The sequence below is a fragment of the Bos grunniens genome, chromosome 14 (assembly GCF_055505025.1).
Source record: "Bos grunniens cultivar Pamir isolate PY7600 chromosome 14, Bosgru_T2T1.0, whole genome shotgun sequence".
NCBI lineage: Eukaryota > Metazoa > Chordata > Mammalia > Artiodactyla > Bovidae > Bos > Bos grunniens.
Genome location: NC_141178.1, coordinates 27326661 through 27343380, shown reverse-complemented (window position 1 = coordinate 27343380; position 16720 = coordinate 27326661). Strand labels below are relative to the sequence as shown.

At 37.0% G+C, this 16720-nt stretch overlaps 1 protein-coding gene across 4 annotated transcripts in view; it reads right to left on the bottom strand.

The window, feature by feature from the left end:
• PKHD1L1 (PKHD1 like 1) overlaps positions 1-16720 on the bottom strand; it is a 177573-nt gene that overhangs the window by 110074 nt on the left and 50779 nt on the right. For all 4 annotated transcript variants that reach the window (XR_015140193.1, XM_086335355.1, XM_086335356.1 and 1 more), the window contains exons 20-26: positions 15692-15841; positions 14016-14140; positions 9601-9764; positions 7954-8126; positions 3076-3223; positions 2187-2341; positions 141-263 (exon numbers count right to left, since the gene is read on the bottom strand). Coding sequence is in view for 3 of the 4 variants with exons in the window: in XM_086335355.1 (XP_086191481.1) it covers positions 141-263; positions 2187-2341; positions 3076-3223; positions 7954-8126; positions 9601-9764; positions 14016-14140; positions 15692-15841 (1038 nt within the window). In the remaining variant the exon portion in view is untranslated. The remainder of the gene's footprint in view (positions 1-140; positions 264-2186; positions 2342-3075; positions 3224-7953; positions 8127-9600; positions 9765-14015; positions 14141-15691; positions 15842-16720) is intronic.

Here is a 16720-nt window from a genome sequence, read left to right as displayed (position 1 = left end):
GAAATAATATTATTGAATTGATCCTCTGTTAACAAAAAGTCACATGAAAATAAGGATGTCACCTCTTCAATTTTACTGGGTCTTAAATTTATTACAAAATTGTTATATGTTTAAAATTATGAAGAAACTTTTAATAATACCTGTGGCTGTTTGCTAGGTGTACGAAGTAGGTCTCCCAGTATACGCTGTCTGAATAAGCCACCTTCCTTTATCTTTGTTACTGTCATGTTAGCATTTTCTCCAAAAATGTTGGAATCGTTGATCTATTTTTAGATAAGACTATTTTACTAGCAATGTTATGATAAATATGACCACACCAGTTTTTCTTTTTAAATTTAAGCATGGTTAAAAGTGAAATGCCAGAAGATTAAAAATTTCAAAACCATTTGGTCACATTTTTGAAAAAGAAGCCTCTTCAAAAATGATCATAAATCTACTGAAGAAAAAACTGGTAACATCATAGCATTACCAGATATTGCAGCAGTCACAACTTGAATTAAATGACTAAAATTAACTTGAATATTTAGAATAAAATATGTCTGAGAAACACAAATTTATTAATTTTTGTCAAAATATTCTATGCTTTTTCTGAAAATGACCATTTTGATTAATGATTCTTAAATAATTGAAAAAAAGTGGTCTTCTTTCCACCCAAAAGTCAATGTTTCCCCTTTAGCAGTTTTGGCCTCTGACTACCCCTGGTTTTTCATCTACTGATGAAGTTATATTTTCTGCCAATGGTAAAAATGAAACCAAGTCGGATCAATATGCATACTTTGGTCATTCCAAAGTTCACTGTTAACACGGTAGCCTTCCGATGCATACAGAGGCCAGAAAAGAGACAGGAGTCTTCATGCTGGGTCTGTGGGAGCCAAAGTGACCAGGAGCAGAAATGATGAACAAGCAGAGGAGGCCGGTCAGGGAAGAACGAAGGGAAGAGTGCGCAGACACCCGCAGAGGTACCAAGGGGACATCGGTCATTAGAGATGTCTCAGTTACAGAATTTTCTAATTTCAGGAACATGTCTAGTTTCAGGATATGTGCTTTCTTAAAATAAGGCCCACCTCTGTATGACATCCATACAGTCTATGGCATATTATATTCTATGTTTATATACTTCTTTGAGTCTCCTCTGTTATTTTCCCAAAGCAGTTTTGTATTTTTTTCCACCTTTTGTCAAGGACATCTTTCCAGGTGAACATATGTGGGTCTATACATGGCTGCTTGGTGTTCATGCTATTTGTGTCATTTTAACAACTATTTTTCTATTGATGGGGATTTAGGTTTCTAGGAGTTTTTTTCTTTTACTATTACAAATAATGCTGCATTGACTAACTCTGTGCCTATCTCATTTCCTATTTGTATTATTATTTCAGTAGAATGGAGTTATAGATCTGAAATGGCTGAATCATAAGGTTTATGTATACAGATGCAACTAAATTATCCTCCCAAATGGCCTTACCAGTTTTACTGTCTCACCAATAGTACATGAGGATAAGAGTGCCTCTCACACTCTCATCATCACTAGAAAGCACACTTTTGATGTTTACCATCTGAGCCCAAAGTCTCTTCCAGACCCTTCACCTTCAAATATACTAAATGTGACTTCCCTCCTGTACTCCCAACCACACTCTAAGCGAAAGTCATTAGATAAGCGCTTAAAAGTGTGGCTCTGTTATGAACTTGAAAAGGTCATCTTTGGAACCAGAAAACTATCCAAGGACCCAGAATACAGCTCTAGCGAACAGACAGAATTATAGACAGCAAGGCAGATTACGCTTGGCCCCCCATACAGTATATCCCCAGTATACCCTCCCCCTTACACAATGCCTTCCCTCACAGTTTATGCAGATTTAGTTCTGAGACTGGCCCTGCCTCTGCTCTTCCTGCCCCTATCAAGGGTCTTCTAATCCATATATTCCTGAACTTCCCCCATAGGATGTCAGGCATAAAGCACCAACAGCTGTTCTCCACAAAAGAGAATACCTGGTCAACTTCATTTTGAATAATCTTCTTTCCCTCAATTTTCTTTTATGGAAAAGAATGGAAAGGAATTCCTTGAATGTTTAGTCTATCATTTGCATTTTTAAAATACACACAGTCTCCAGGTCTCCTTGGCATGAGGCAGGGTGCAAATAAGCAAAGAACACATAGAAGAAAACAAAACCCAGGTGATGTGAGGGAACCTGCAGGAGAGGCTGCTTTCCACATGTACTTCTCCACTTGACACGCCATGAGTATCCAGCACAGCTTCCCTCTCGGGTCACCGAGACTTGTCCCACTTCTTCAAGACTCTGGAGAGCAAACTGCAAATCTGCGGCGGACACGGCAGCGGGGATACCTGCACTCACAGAAGGACGGCAAACAGTGGGAATCAAAAATTCACAAAACCGTGGTCACTCTTGTACATGCTAAGCTGCTTCAGTCGTGCCTGACTCTCTGCGACCCTACGGACTGTAGCCCACCAGGCCCCTCTGTCCATGGAATTCTCCAGGCAAGAATACTGGAGTGGGTTGCCATGCCCTCCTCCAGGGGATCTTCCCCACCCAGGGATTGAACCCACATCCCTTACGACTCCTGCACTGTAGGCAGATTCTTTACCGCTGAGCCGTTGGGGAAGGCCCATGGTCACCTTTAACATACATGAGATGTAGTTTATTACTTGTAAACCAACTGTTCTCCTCTAATACGGAAAAAAAATGAAATTTCTATATTGCTTATGCAACAAATTTACATATTCCTTAGAAACAAAAATTACATGAGTAATGTACCTCAGACATTGATCCTTGGCTCAAATACTTAAAAACAATTTCATAGGTAACCAAAAAGCTATGGACATAAAAGAGAAACAAACTTTTGGGAATTTAACCTAGGGTATCTGGTGAGGTGATGAAGAAAACATGAAAATGTCATTTGTTCTCAATAATCTAGCTTTACATTAATGAAGATTTCAACTCTATAAATTACATAAAGCAATAATATTAAAAGGAAATACACTGAAATGTTTATGATGGTTATCTAGATCAGTACAGTTCAACTGATACACAGACCAAAGTTACAGACTTTTTCATGTACCTGTGAGAACATGTCCATACGCGTGAATGTCAAAGCTGCCCCTGAGAGGTGGAGATGCTGCTTGAATTCTTTGAATACGAATCTTTGACTCCCCGGGCCAGTTATTTCCTCTATAAACAGACTCATTCTCTGTCTCATTTGTGATTCTCTAATTTCCAAAATAAATATTGATAAAATGGTTAAATATAACAATGGTGAACACGATTTCTATTTCACCAGGGTACAATCCTGTGACATGACATAAATGAGCCTCAGGTATTCAGGACTCCTCAGAACATTAAGGAGAGTCACATAAATCAACACAGGCCGTACCAACGTGGCTGCGCTAATGAGGCTCAAGTCAACGCAGTCATCTGTGCGGCAATCAGCTGGAACCACAGTAATACCTCATTAATTCAGAGAGTGCCCGCCATCATTCAAGGAACAAATATTTACTGAGCAGGCATTCTGTTCAAGGTACAATGCTAATCACATTGGGTGGTGAGGCAAAGAAGTACGAAACATGGTCTTGGCTATCAAAAAATTAAAAACCTTTTTAGAAAAATAACATACAAAAACTTGAAAACTTAACTAATGATATAAAGAAATATATGATCAATACAGTGCCTAATCCAGACTCAGGAAATACCTGTCTAATATTAAGTGCCAAGTGACAGAAGCAATGTGTGCGATAAACATTCATAGATTGTAACTCTAATAGTGAAGATGATATTCTCCGGGTGCTGATCCTTGTTAATCTTGTGGAATTTAAAGTTATAAGTCCTATTGCCCACACAAATGAGCAAATATAAGTCCCAAAAGACATGTGCAAGAATGTTCAGAGCAGCTTTATTTATAATAATCCCAAACTGGAAATAGTGCAAAAGCCCATCAACAGAATAGATAAATTGTTGTATGTTAACACCATGGCATCTGGTCCCATCACTTTATGGGAAATAGATGGGGAAACTGTGGAAACAGTGTCAGACTTTATTTTTCTGGGCTCCAAAATCACTGCAGATGGTGACTGCAGCCATGAAATTAAAAGACGCTTACTCCTTGGAAGGAAAGTTATGACCAACCTAGATAGCATATTCAAAAGCAGAGACATCACTTTGCCAACCAAGGTCCGTCTAGTCAAGGCTCTGGTTTTTCCAGTGGTCATGTATGGATGTGAGAGTTGGACTGTGAAGAAAGCTGAGCACCGAAGAATTGATGCTTTTGAACTGTGGTGTTGGAGAAGACTCTTGAGAGTCCCTTGGACTGCAAGGAGATCCAACCAGTCCATTCTTAAGGAGATCAGCCCTGGGATTTCTTTGGAAGGAATGATGCTAAAGCTGAAACTCCAGTACTTTGGCCACCACATGAGAAGAGTTGACTCACTGGAAAAGACTCTGATGCTGGGAGGGATTGGGGGCAGGAGGAAAAGGGGACGACAGAGGATGAGATGGCTGGATGGCATCACTAACTCGATGGACATGAGTTTGAGTGAACTCCAGGAGTTGGTGATGGACAGGGAGGCCTGGCGTGCTGCGATTCATGGGGTCGCAAAGAGTCGGACACTACTGAGCGACTGAACTGAACACCATGGAATACTGTACAGTGAAAAAGAACAAACTTCAGCTAGCTGTATGCAACAACATGAATGTCATAATAACAAACAAAAGAGTACATAGTGTATTGTTATTGATATGATGAGTTAAAAAAGCAAAACTAACTAATGTTGGTAAAGTTAAAATAGTAGTTATCTAGGGCTGTGGGCAAATAATCCAATGACAAGGAAAAGGCACAAAGAAGGTTCTCGGGGGTCTAATGATTTTCTTTATCTTGAAGTGATTACATGAGTGCCTTTACTTTGTAAAAAGTCATGGACTTTGGCAAGGTTGCAGGATACAAGAGCAACACACAAAAACCAATCATATTTTTATGTGAAAATAACAAGCATGGAGAAACTGAACTTAACATAAGATCCATGACAACGACCTCAAAGAAAAGGAAACACTTACATATAAATGTAACAAAACATGTACTGAATCTGACCTGAAATTACAAAATGCTGGTAAATGTAATCAAAAAGTTAAAAATGTTGGGAAAAAAAGCAAAGAAGATAAAATATATGGAGAGACAAATTGCATTCATAGATTGGAAGACTCAATATGGTAAAGGCATCAATTCCTTCCAAAAGAATATATTGATTTAATGCAATTCTTATCAAAATACCAGCAAGATTTTTGTAGGTATTAACAAGCTTATTTCAAATTTTATATGGAAAGACACAGGACCTCGAATAGCTAAAACAATTTTTCACAGGAAGAGTGAGGTCAGAAGAATCACTCTACCCAATGTTAGGGCTCACTACATAGCTACGGTGATCAAGAGGGTGTGGTATTTATTGGTGGAAAGAATGACACACAGAACAATGGGACAGAATAGAGAGAAGTGAACCTGAATGTCACGCAGTCATGTCTGACTCTTTGTGATCCCACAGACTATACAGTCCACGGAATTCTCCAGGCCAGAATACTGGAGTGGAATCCAGAAACATATCCACACAAATATGCCCAACTGATTTTTTTTTAATAAAGATACGAAAGTAATGCAAATGGAGAAAGGATAGTTTTTTCAATAAATGGTACTCGAGCAACCATAGGGATAAGCAAACAAGTGAACCTTGACCTAGAACTTCGTATCTCATACAAAAGTTAACTCAGAATGGATCGTGGCCTTAAATGTAAAATGCATAACTATATAACTTTCAGGGGAAGCAAAGAAGAATATTTAGGACTTAGGGCTAAGAGTAGAGTTCTTAGACTTGAAACCAAAAGCACCATTCATAGAAGAAAATACTTGATAAACTGAGACTCGTCAAATTAAGATTGTTGCTCTGTGAAAGACCTCATGAAGATCATGAAAAGGCAAGGTACAGACTGGGACAAAATATTTTCAAAGCACACACCTGACAAAGGACTTATATCTAGGATACAGAAAGACCTTAAAAGTTCAACAATAGGAAGATAGTCCAATTAAAAAATGGGCAAAAGGCATGAACAGATATCACAGAAGGACATATATGGTGTTTGACATTAGCCATCAGGGAATGCAAATTAAGACCAAAATGAGCTAACAGTATATACCACATCAGAATGGCTGGAACAAAAAATAGTGATAATGCTAGATGCTGGCATATTTGTGCAGACAATGGATCACTCATACATTGCTGTATGAGGGAAGGTAAAATGGTGTAGCCACTTTGTAAAAGAGTATGGTAGTTTCTTATAAAGCTGTACATGTGTTTGTCACATGACCCCATAATTACACTGTTGGGCAATTAACTCAGAAAATGAAAACTTATGTCACATGGAAACCCACATATGAATGTTCATAGTAACTTTATTCAAGCAGCAAAAACCTAGAAACAACTCAAATGTCCTTCAAGAATTAAGTGGTTAAATAGACTTATGGTGCATCCATACCATTAAACACTACTCAGCAATCAAAATGAACAAACTGTTAATATATACAACAATTTGGAGAGATCTCGAGGGAATTACTCAGAGTGAAAAAAGTCCGTATCAAAAGACTTAATGCTAGCATGATTATATAAAGTCTAATTCCATTTATGTAACATTGTAAATGCCACAATTACAGAGATAATTAGTGGTTGCCAGATATAAGACAGTGGCAAAGGGAGGTAGGTGGTGTGGCTATATGAAAGTGTATCCATAGGGATTCTCAGGATGGAACTGTTCCGTGGTGGTCAGCTGAATCTATACATGCAATAAAAAGCTGTGTGTAAGAATCGTACACACACACACCACACACAAATGAAAGCATGTAGAGCTGATAACATCCAAGTAAGGTTGGTAAACTGTATCAAAGTCAATTTTCCTGTTGTGCTATTATGTTATGCTTATAGATGCTACCCTTGGGGGATAATGGTGAAAGGTATGGGAATATTCCTGTATTAATTCTTACAACTGCACATGAGTCTACAATGATCTCAAAGTTAGTTTTTAAAACAATTCATTCATGTGGACATTTAAGTATGAGCATATACACATATGACACATTGTGTCAGCTCACAGACTGAAAAACATACGATGTTTATCTTAGAGATACCAAGACTAAAACACTGGGTCTGGAGGGGCTAAAAGCAGTTTTTGTGGAACACTTACAGTGTTTTAGTCTTTTAAATCATAAAGCTTAACAGAAAGTTCTTTGTGAGGCTCAAATTATAATATTTAATTATTATTTAACCTTGAATTTTGAATGCTGTATACTTGGTTTTGGTTTGCTGTGGGAAGTTATATAACTAATTGTAGATGTTATAAAAATTAAATGTAAAATTAATTCTCATATCTGTAACATTTAACACAGATCTCATACTCAAAGAGTATAAAACAACTCTTTAGATCCTTTTGGAATTATGGAAAACCATCTCTTTCCCCTTGTATCAATTTTTATACAAATAATAAACAGTGTTTATAACAGAAACAATTTAACAACCTAATGCAGAAATTTTCTTCCAATAATCTCTGTTCAAAGATCTTTATTGGGAGAGCCCACAGCTTTTTCTTCTACATCACCAGAGAAAACTCTGGCTAGCTGATTTAAAACTTAAATCTGGTTAGCTGATTCTTAAGGTTATTTCCTCCCGCTTTTTTCCCCATAGATACATTTCTTTAAAAAATTTTAATGTTTAAAGTGAATTATCATGGTCAATGTGAAAATTTATGCTCAATTTCAAGCCTATAAATCCTCATTTAATCCTAAGAATAACTGTCTTGTCTTATTAAAAGGTATCTATTCTGTGTCATCTATTCGTAATAATGTTTTAGGTTTACTGGGTCAAAGCTAATGTTAAGTTGAAGATACTTACTTGTAAAATTCTAAGCTTACCTGCCCAAAGCTTACAGCCATCATGGGTATATTATAACTGCAATTATATGATGTCATGGTGACAGAATACTGGTTGGTTATACTGGATCCATTACTTTTGGTCTGATTCACCTGAAAGTCCTTTAAAAATATTCCTTTATTTGCTAATGCTGGAAGTCTTCTCTTTGACATTTCTAAAGAATACAAATAAACAAAATAATGGGAGATAAAATTGCATAGCTTCTGCTGCTAAAAAAAGAAAGCATCAAATGATAGCCATGTGTCATGGAATAAACTGTTTGAAATCAACTTTTAGAAAGACCTTAAGGTAAGTAGTTTGTGAGGCTTGGCAAACTTTCACTTCTAGAACATAAAGCTTTGAAGTCTTTTGATATATGAGTCTCATTGGGTAATTAAAACAAAATACTGAAACGCCATCAAGCTCTGGGCTCCATGCAGCCCTCTGCTGGCCACTTAGTTTTGTTCGGGCATAGGTCCCTGAATGTGGTGCTCACTATGACCTGAGCCTTTAACCCGGCACAAATCATCTGTCTCCTGTGCTCCACCAATCACAAAGGCCCAGTGATAGCGGATTCATTTAGTTTTAAAATAGTTCCAAAGAAAAGGACTCCAAAACTCCTCTGAAATATGGTAAAAGTCACTTATTAAGGTGACTGTTTGGAATTAGGCTGATCTTTTTTTTTTTTTTTTTTTGAAGACTGGGCTTTCCTTGTGGCTCAGCTGGTAAAGAATCCGTCTGCAATGCAGAAGCCCTGGGTTTGATCCCTGGGTTGGGAAGATCCCCTGGAGAAGGGAAAGGCTACCCACTCCAGTATTCTGGCCTGGAGAATTCCATGGACTGTATAGTCCATGAAGTCGCAAAGAATCGGACATGGCTGAGCTATCTTCACTTTCACTTTTTTGAAGACTGAAGTTTAATTTTTATTATCTTATTAGCACATTTCACATAAATGAGTCTATTAACATAACTAGAAAAAAAAACTAAAACTATCAGAAATAAGATTTTCATTTATATTTTTACTAATTATCACAATAAAGCCCATGGAAGGTTTCAACTCATTCTTACTAGACAGATATCAATGGCAATAGTTGCCTTTCAGGAACAGATCTCTAGCTTGGTGATTCATTTCTCAAAAATCAAACTAGGCAAAATTAGAATGTTTTCCACAGCATGGTGGTGGTTAGTCGCTCAGTCATGTATGACTCTTTGCGACCCCACAGACTGTAGCCCACCAGGCTTTTCTGTCCATGGGGCTTCTCCAGGCAAGAATACTGGAGTGGGGTTGCCATGCCCTCCTCCATGGGATCTTCCCTACCCAGGGATCGAACCCAGGTCTCCCATATTGCAGGCAGATTCTTTACCAACTGAGTCACCAGAGAAGCCCTTCCACAGTGTACTTAACTATAAATAGAATCTAGAACTATAAAGCGAATTCCTGCTATACTGACAAAGTTTACATTAAGGATGCTTTCATCTTTAGAATAATCATCTGGCCCTATTCATTGAAAATATGATTTAAACCACAATACTATTGAGATGAAACATTTCTGTCTAAGCTACAGAATATAAATAACATCTATGATAAGATTTTAGTACAAAATAGGTTTAAAAGGTTTAAGTTTTAGATATGAAATGATACTATGTACCATCCAATGTTGTCATTGTAGATGTCTGTCCAATGTATACAATATCCACATAGAAAGACTGTGATTCTGATGCTTTCTGCAAGCTAATCCTCTGAAGAGAAAAACTGGTCCCAGTGTATTTGGTTTGTACAAGATCCAGAAGGTCTACACAAGTGTAGGTCCAGCTGAAATATGGTTGTTTAATTAGATGTACAGTTCAGTTACAATGTTTAATGTAAACCAATACACTATAAAACACATTAAAATCTTAAGGAAGAAAAGTCTTTCTTTTCCCACAAGACTATAAGCATACTTTAATGGCACAGAAAAGCAGTCACAACAAGGGATAGCAGGCAGAAACTTACACTGGCAGGGAAAGATTTAATGTTGCGAAGATAGCTTTTATTTGTAGCCTTGGCAGTAGGCATAGGAATGTAAAGCAATATTCTACAGTGACAAGTAAGTCAACTAAGGAGCATGCACCTTGATGGAAAGCATATAAAATTAAGACACAAGAATAAAGAAATCATTTTAGTAAAAAAATATATTTATCAGGGATAGAGCAGTGAATTCAGCGAATAGTAAGAGGCAAGGCTGTAACTTGATAATACTTCCAAAAGAGCTCAGTGGAGTTGCATTGTCCACTATAACTAAGGGACAAACATTGCAGAAGTTATTAATCCATACAAATGGTTTCACAGTACCATCTAAATTTAGATTCAGAGTTCCATTAAATATTAACTGCATTGGAATCTCATAAATTACAAAAGCAATTCAGTAACTGGAGTTTGCAATAAAGAGATAAATACTGCCATTCAAATAACTAAATACAATTTAACAATAATCTTTGCGCCAGCTACCGATGAACTGATTAACTGATTGTTTGAGCACCTTCTATGCTCATTTTGAAACTCCATGGTTTGCAAATTCATCATTGAGTCCATTTCTAGTGCATCAAAGCTCAGACTGCATCATTTAAAAAATTATATGCAGAACTACATTAAGTTAAAGTGCTCTTTAAAATAAAAAAGTACTTTGGGATTCTAAGCAGACTTCTATGACTAATTATATGATTCTGAAGTTCTAAAAACTACTTAGGAAAAAATAGCCCACAGAGCCAGACCCTTTATAAGACAAATGGAGACTACAGACGATATCAAAACTTAAGCAAATAGTACTCTTTGTGTTTTGTGGATAGATAATTTCATTTTCTAAGGGAAAACCAGATTTTGTCTTTGGGATTTTGAAGCTGAATTTACAGCTATACATATCACTGGTTTTGGAGACAACATTTGAGAAAATGTGGCTCTTTTGATACTAACAATGTACAGAAAATAAACTAATGCTAACACACCTAATTGATCTATAAATGGACTGTCTTACCTACATAAAAGCAGGTCTAGAAATATCAGCTAGGAGCAGGAGAATTTACTTTGCCTTCATTGGTAACATTAATAGGTTTTAACCAGAGAACCATCCTCTTTTAAAGCATGATATTCTTGTTGAAAGATCTTGTGGCATTTAAGGTAAAGGAAGCCCATTAATTTCACCAAATGTAATGCATCTTCACATTAATGCACAGCAGATACACTGCAGACTAAAGGAAGGACTACTTAGTGATGTGCTCAGTGACGGTTTGACTAACATGGAAGAACTGAGATCTGTGAAATCTTCCAAAATCCCGCTGCAATAAGAAGAATGAAATGCATATAGGTGGTGGTGATCAAAATTAAAATTGTGATTCCATAGTTCAATTTGGGTATGAGGGATGTTCCTTCAAGAAGGACTTTTGCTTCACAATAATCCCTCACAGACTACCCCTGATTTGAATCAAACTGAGTATGACACATTGGGTACGTTCTTTCTGTGCACAGGCTTTCCATGCTCCTTGCCTATTAACATGGAGAGAGCTACCTTGATCCTTGGCATTGCTTCCTCCTGTGTGACAGCTAACAGACAGTGGCTGTGGCCTCTTCAGATTCAACAATTACCCTAGGGAATTGCAGAATTGTTCTCAGTCACTTCATTCATTCCAGGAGCTAACTTTGGTCAGATTTTATATATTGGATTAAACTGTTATAATAGCCTCAAAGATATATTTATGCATGGGAGGGGAAACCAACACCTTCTTCAATACTCTGTCTCTCTCTATCTGTCTCTGACTCTCTCTTTTTCTGCCTATCTTCTTCATCTTCTGTCGAAAATAAGGATGAAGTGAAAAAGTGAAAGTGTTAGTCACCCAGTTGTGTCTGAATCTTTGTGACCCCATGGACTGTAGCCCACCAGACTCCTCTGTCCATGGAATTCTCCAGGCAAGAATACTGGAGTGGGTTGCTATTCCTTTATCCAGGGCATCTTCCCGACCCAGAGACTGAAGCCAGGTCTGCTCTTGCACTGCAGGCAGATTCTTTATGATCTGAGCCACCAGGGAAGCCCCAGACAAAGATGGAGCAAATGTATAAAACATGCCAAAAGTGCGAACATAAGAACCATACTCAGTTTAATCAATGTCATTTGAGAGTGAAATCTGAATTGTCAGGAAAAGGACATTTTTTAAAGCATTAATTCAGGAAGGTTACTTTTCTTTTATTAGGGCAGGGAAGGAATTGGTTTTGACTCATCTTAAGACAAGACTCAAGAGTGTCCTGCAACTTTCTGAGAGAGCAGCTTCCCATAGTTCTGTGCTAACACAGTCCACTTCATACACAGAGCTCCCTCAGCTCTCTGCCCTTCGAAGTCCACTTCAAGTTTACCAAACTTCAGAATCTGATGAACTTTCTGTCTTTGTGTATAAAAATTTTTTTTATTTCTTTACATCCTATGAAAGCATGATTTTAGATTTTATTCCTTGGGTAAAACACAAATAAGTATCCTTTAATGCTTAATCTAATAATGTAAGGAATATTCAGTGGTAGAATTTTCATGTGTTCTGAACCATTCTTTGAAAGGTTCTTCTTAAATATTTCCTCTTTGACAAACATCTCTTGGGTACCTACATTTCAACTATGGCTTCCTACCTCAAGATTAGAGATTCTGACACCAATATCTAAAATTGGTTCCCAGTTGCCCCCACTTCATCTAACTGAGCAGAAGATCTCGAAGGTCGTTAGGGCTATATGCTCAGGATATGATGCCAGAAGGCTATGCGTGAAACACAACATTTTTTTTTTTTGAAAACCAAAGACTATAACTTCCCTTCTTTTCTTAACAAAAGGTCATCCCACTTCTGCAAGGAGAAAGCTACGAGCACTGGCAAAACTTAAAAACTTTCAAATTAATCTGTAAAGCAATTATCCTTCAATAAAAAATAAATTAATTAAAAAATACATACAAGGGAGGAAGGAAGGAAAGAAGGGAGGAAACAAGGAAACATAATAATGGTACATTCTAGGAGCTCACCATAGATATTTACATTGGCACAATAATGTGAATGTTAAATATGATTTTAACTAAATACATAAGATATGACAACAACAACAACAACAACAAAAAGCTGGGCTGGGGCACAGAAGTGCAGTGTATCATTAGATACTGCATCCAAGTCCACAACTCTGACTGGCTCTGTCTGCTCCCACCTGTCTGGTCCTGTCATCTGCTCCTGTCATCAGGCCAGTGGGCACATCTTGTTTTCTCCTGATGGAATTCAGGGAGCACCAACAGGCAACTCTAGTTTTCTCCTTACAACACTCCTTCCCTCCCATTCATGGGAAATCCATCTAAAAAGTTTTCTTAAATCTTTAACAAATAAAATTCCCCTTATAGTCCAATATATTTATATGTGTTTTGGAGTTTACACATTTCTGAAGGTATGGAATAAAAGCTGATCCCTACATTTTGAAAACAACGTTGAGATGATCAAGAAAGCAGGAAGCCTGAAATGGCCTGCTCCTGAAATGGAGCAGTTTCTTCATCCAGCGGCAATTCATTCAGGAATTCCGTGGTGGTCCAGTGGTTAAGACTGTGTGCTACCGTCTATGGAGTTGCAAAAAGTTGGACACGACTGAGGACTAAGCGACGAATGCTTTCTTTTCTCCCTTTGGTATGTCCATCAAAATATTTTATTTTCTCCATTCACACATTCACTTTTTTTTCAGTGATCAGTCTAATGATAATACTGTGATAAAGCAGTCTCTACCTTCCTTCAGTAACTAGAAACACTATTAGATTTAATAATATATAACTTAAATTCTAAAGTTTACCATTGTTTTGTCTTTTAAATGGTCATGGATGATGAAACAAACAGTTTTTATTTTCATAATCTACAGATATATTTTTGGCACAACTACTTCTGTAAGGAAACTTATGTAGAAGGCAGAAAAATCGTGGTTGGACCCATGGGGCACAAGATTTCTCAAAAACAAACAAACAAGAAATGAATTTATATTTATAGTTTACACACTATAGTATAAAGTTTCCAAATTCACAGTGCAACTTACTTGTTTCCATATGCAAACTTGAATGTAAATTGCGTATCAGTGCTTCTAGTAATCTTGCTTCTGTCTTGGTATTGAAATTTTAGACCAATATAATTTGCCAGGAATCCTTTGTATGCTAAACATAACTACATAGAAAATATAAAAAAATTATTAAAATATCTTGCCATTAAGGTTTTTTTTAGAAATTCAAATTAATTCAATACAATCCAATAAATGTCTACTGAGCTTTTTTAATGCAAAATATATCAGAACATAGAGGAAGGAATGATTAACTCTGGAAACACAGATACAGAAGAACTGGGAAGGTTTTATAGAAGAGGAAGTGGAGTGATGTGACCTCATAATAAATGATTAATTCTTTTATTGTTTTCTTAGATATTATTTCCTTAAGAAAAGGAAATAATTCACTCTCTTTAGTCATAGAGCTATGTAAAGAGGAAGGTCAACTCTAAACACTTCAGTGAATTTAAAAGCCCTTTACACACATAAAGAAGACAGAAGCATTCAGGTAGATTAACTAGGATGTGAATACAGGTAAGCATTTACAGATGGACATGTTACCATCATGCATGCTAAGGAGCTTCAGTCATGTCCAACTCTGCGACCCTATGGACTATAGTTTGCCAGGCTCCTCTGTCGATGGGATTCTCCAGGCAAGAACACTGGAGTGGGTTGCCACACCCTCCTCCAGGGGTATTCCTAACCTGGGAATCAAACCCGTGTCTCCTGTGTCTCCTGCATCAGCAGGTGTCTTCTTTAGCACTAGTGCCAGCTGGGAAGCCCTGTTATCATACAAAACTCATTAAATACTAATTTTAATTGTCCATAATTCCTAAGAATGCCAGGTATATCTAGAATTTAGAAGTTCAGAACATGTGTTGTAACAACTGGAAAATTTTTTTAAAATAGAAAGGGTAAATCTATGATCTCTTGGCTTAGATGTGTGTAATATCTATCCTAAAACTGGCATTTCCTCTGTGATTTTCTTTCACTTTTTCCTGAGTGGATACCCAAAATCACTATAATGGCTATCCATTTTTGTTTCTTCTTAAATAATGAGGAATATTGAGGAGATTATATATTTTTAATTGTTTTACTATTTACACTAATGTGCACATAATTTTTTCCAAAATTATAAGATAAAGCAGAATACATGTGTGTGGCACTACATATTTTTTAAATGTATTTATTTATTTTAGTTGGAGGATGATTATTTTGAAACATCGTGGTGGCCTCTGCCATACATCTATATGAATCAGCCATAGGCATACATGTGACCCCTCCCTCCTGAGGCTCCTCTCACCTCCCTCCCCACCCCATCCTCTCCAGGTTGTCACAGAGCACCAGCTTTGGGTTCCCTGCATCATACATCAAACTCCCACCGGCTACCTATTTCACATATGGTAATGTATATGTTTCAATGCTATTCTCTGAAAGCAGCCCACCCTCTCCTCTCAGTGTCCACAAGTTTGTTCTTTACATCTGTGACTCCAAATTTCTTTACTTGAGAATCAGCAGAAGAGGAAATCGTAAGCCCCTAGAAGGTGAATCATGGTGCGAGGCCAGTGTGATGAGATTTCACATGACAAGCAATTCTCCTTGTCTCAAAATTTCATGAAATTTTATTACCAAGGTATTTTACAAATTCAATTAGCATATCATTTTGTTGAGCTTACCTGATTATAAGGAAATAATAAAATGTCTCCATATGGTAGTCTGTTTTGTTTAACATCTGCTGAGTCAAAAAGAATAGCTGGGTTTTTCAGGGAATAACGACCACAGTAAGCATCCGTTTCAGCTGTCTTCTGCCCTCTATTAATATGCTCCTACAGCAATAATAATATTTCAAATGAAAACATGATTTATTTTTCTGGTTTATTCCCCAGCCTCTTCACCTAAGTCGTTCAAGTTCCAACTCAGATCCCACTGTTTCCCAAACTGCTTTAACTTGAAATATTTTCTCTCTTCTTTGAAAGTCTAAGGCTCTCATTCTATATCATTCACTTAGATCCATAATCATATAATCCCTGTACCTGTATTTGACTATTTCCTAAGTCCTATATTTCCCTTTACATTATGAACTCCTTAAGGATATTTATTCACTCTTTTCACAAATGATTTTTAGTGTTCATTCTGTGCCTGGTGTTTGCTTGCTTGTTCATTTGCTTGTTTTTTGTTTAATCTTCAGGGTTCAAGGAGCGAAGCACCCTACCTGTACACACAGGGGCCTACCAGTTTGGGACAAAGGAACCAAGGATTATAAAACTAAGCCTGAAGGGAGGTGTCTAATTCATATAATAGTATTAAAAAAGATGACTCAGGAGACGAGACAAATGGATTGCTTTCTAAAAGGAAAAGGGAGCTAAGGAGCATCAGAGAGAGGGTTAAAATATATGCAGACAAGTAGGGATGTGAGACTGGTGCTGGGAAACTAAAGGAGTCAAGGTAACATGAGTCAAGAATGTGTGTTATGATGATGACTGTAGAGGAAGTAGGAAAGGAATATAATGTAAATTAGTTGTTCAGTTTCCTTGTCTGCAAGTATCACATTCAGGACAGAAGAACCTCAATACATGTATATTAAAACATGGCCCATTAAATGATTTTCCCTTTTCACTAACATATCTGTTTGCATAAAGTATGACATGATGTATGTTTTTATATATATATATATATATTTTTTTTTTTTTAAAGGCGCATTTAGT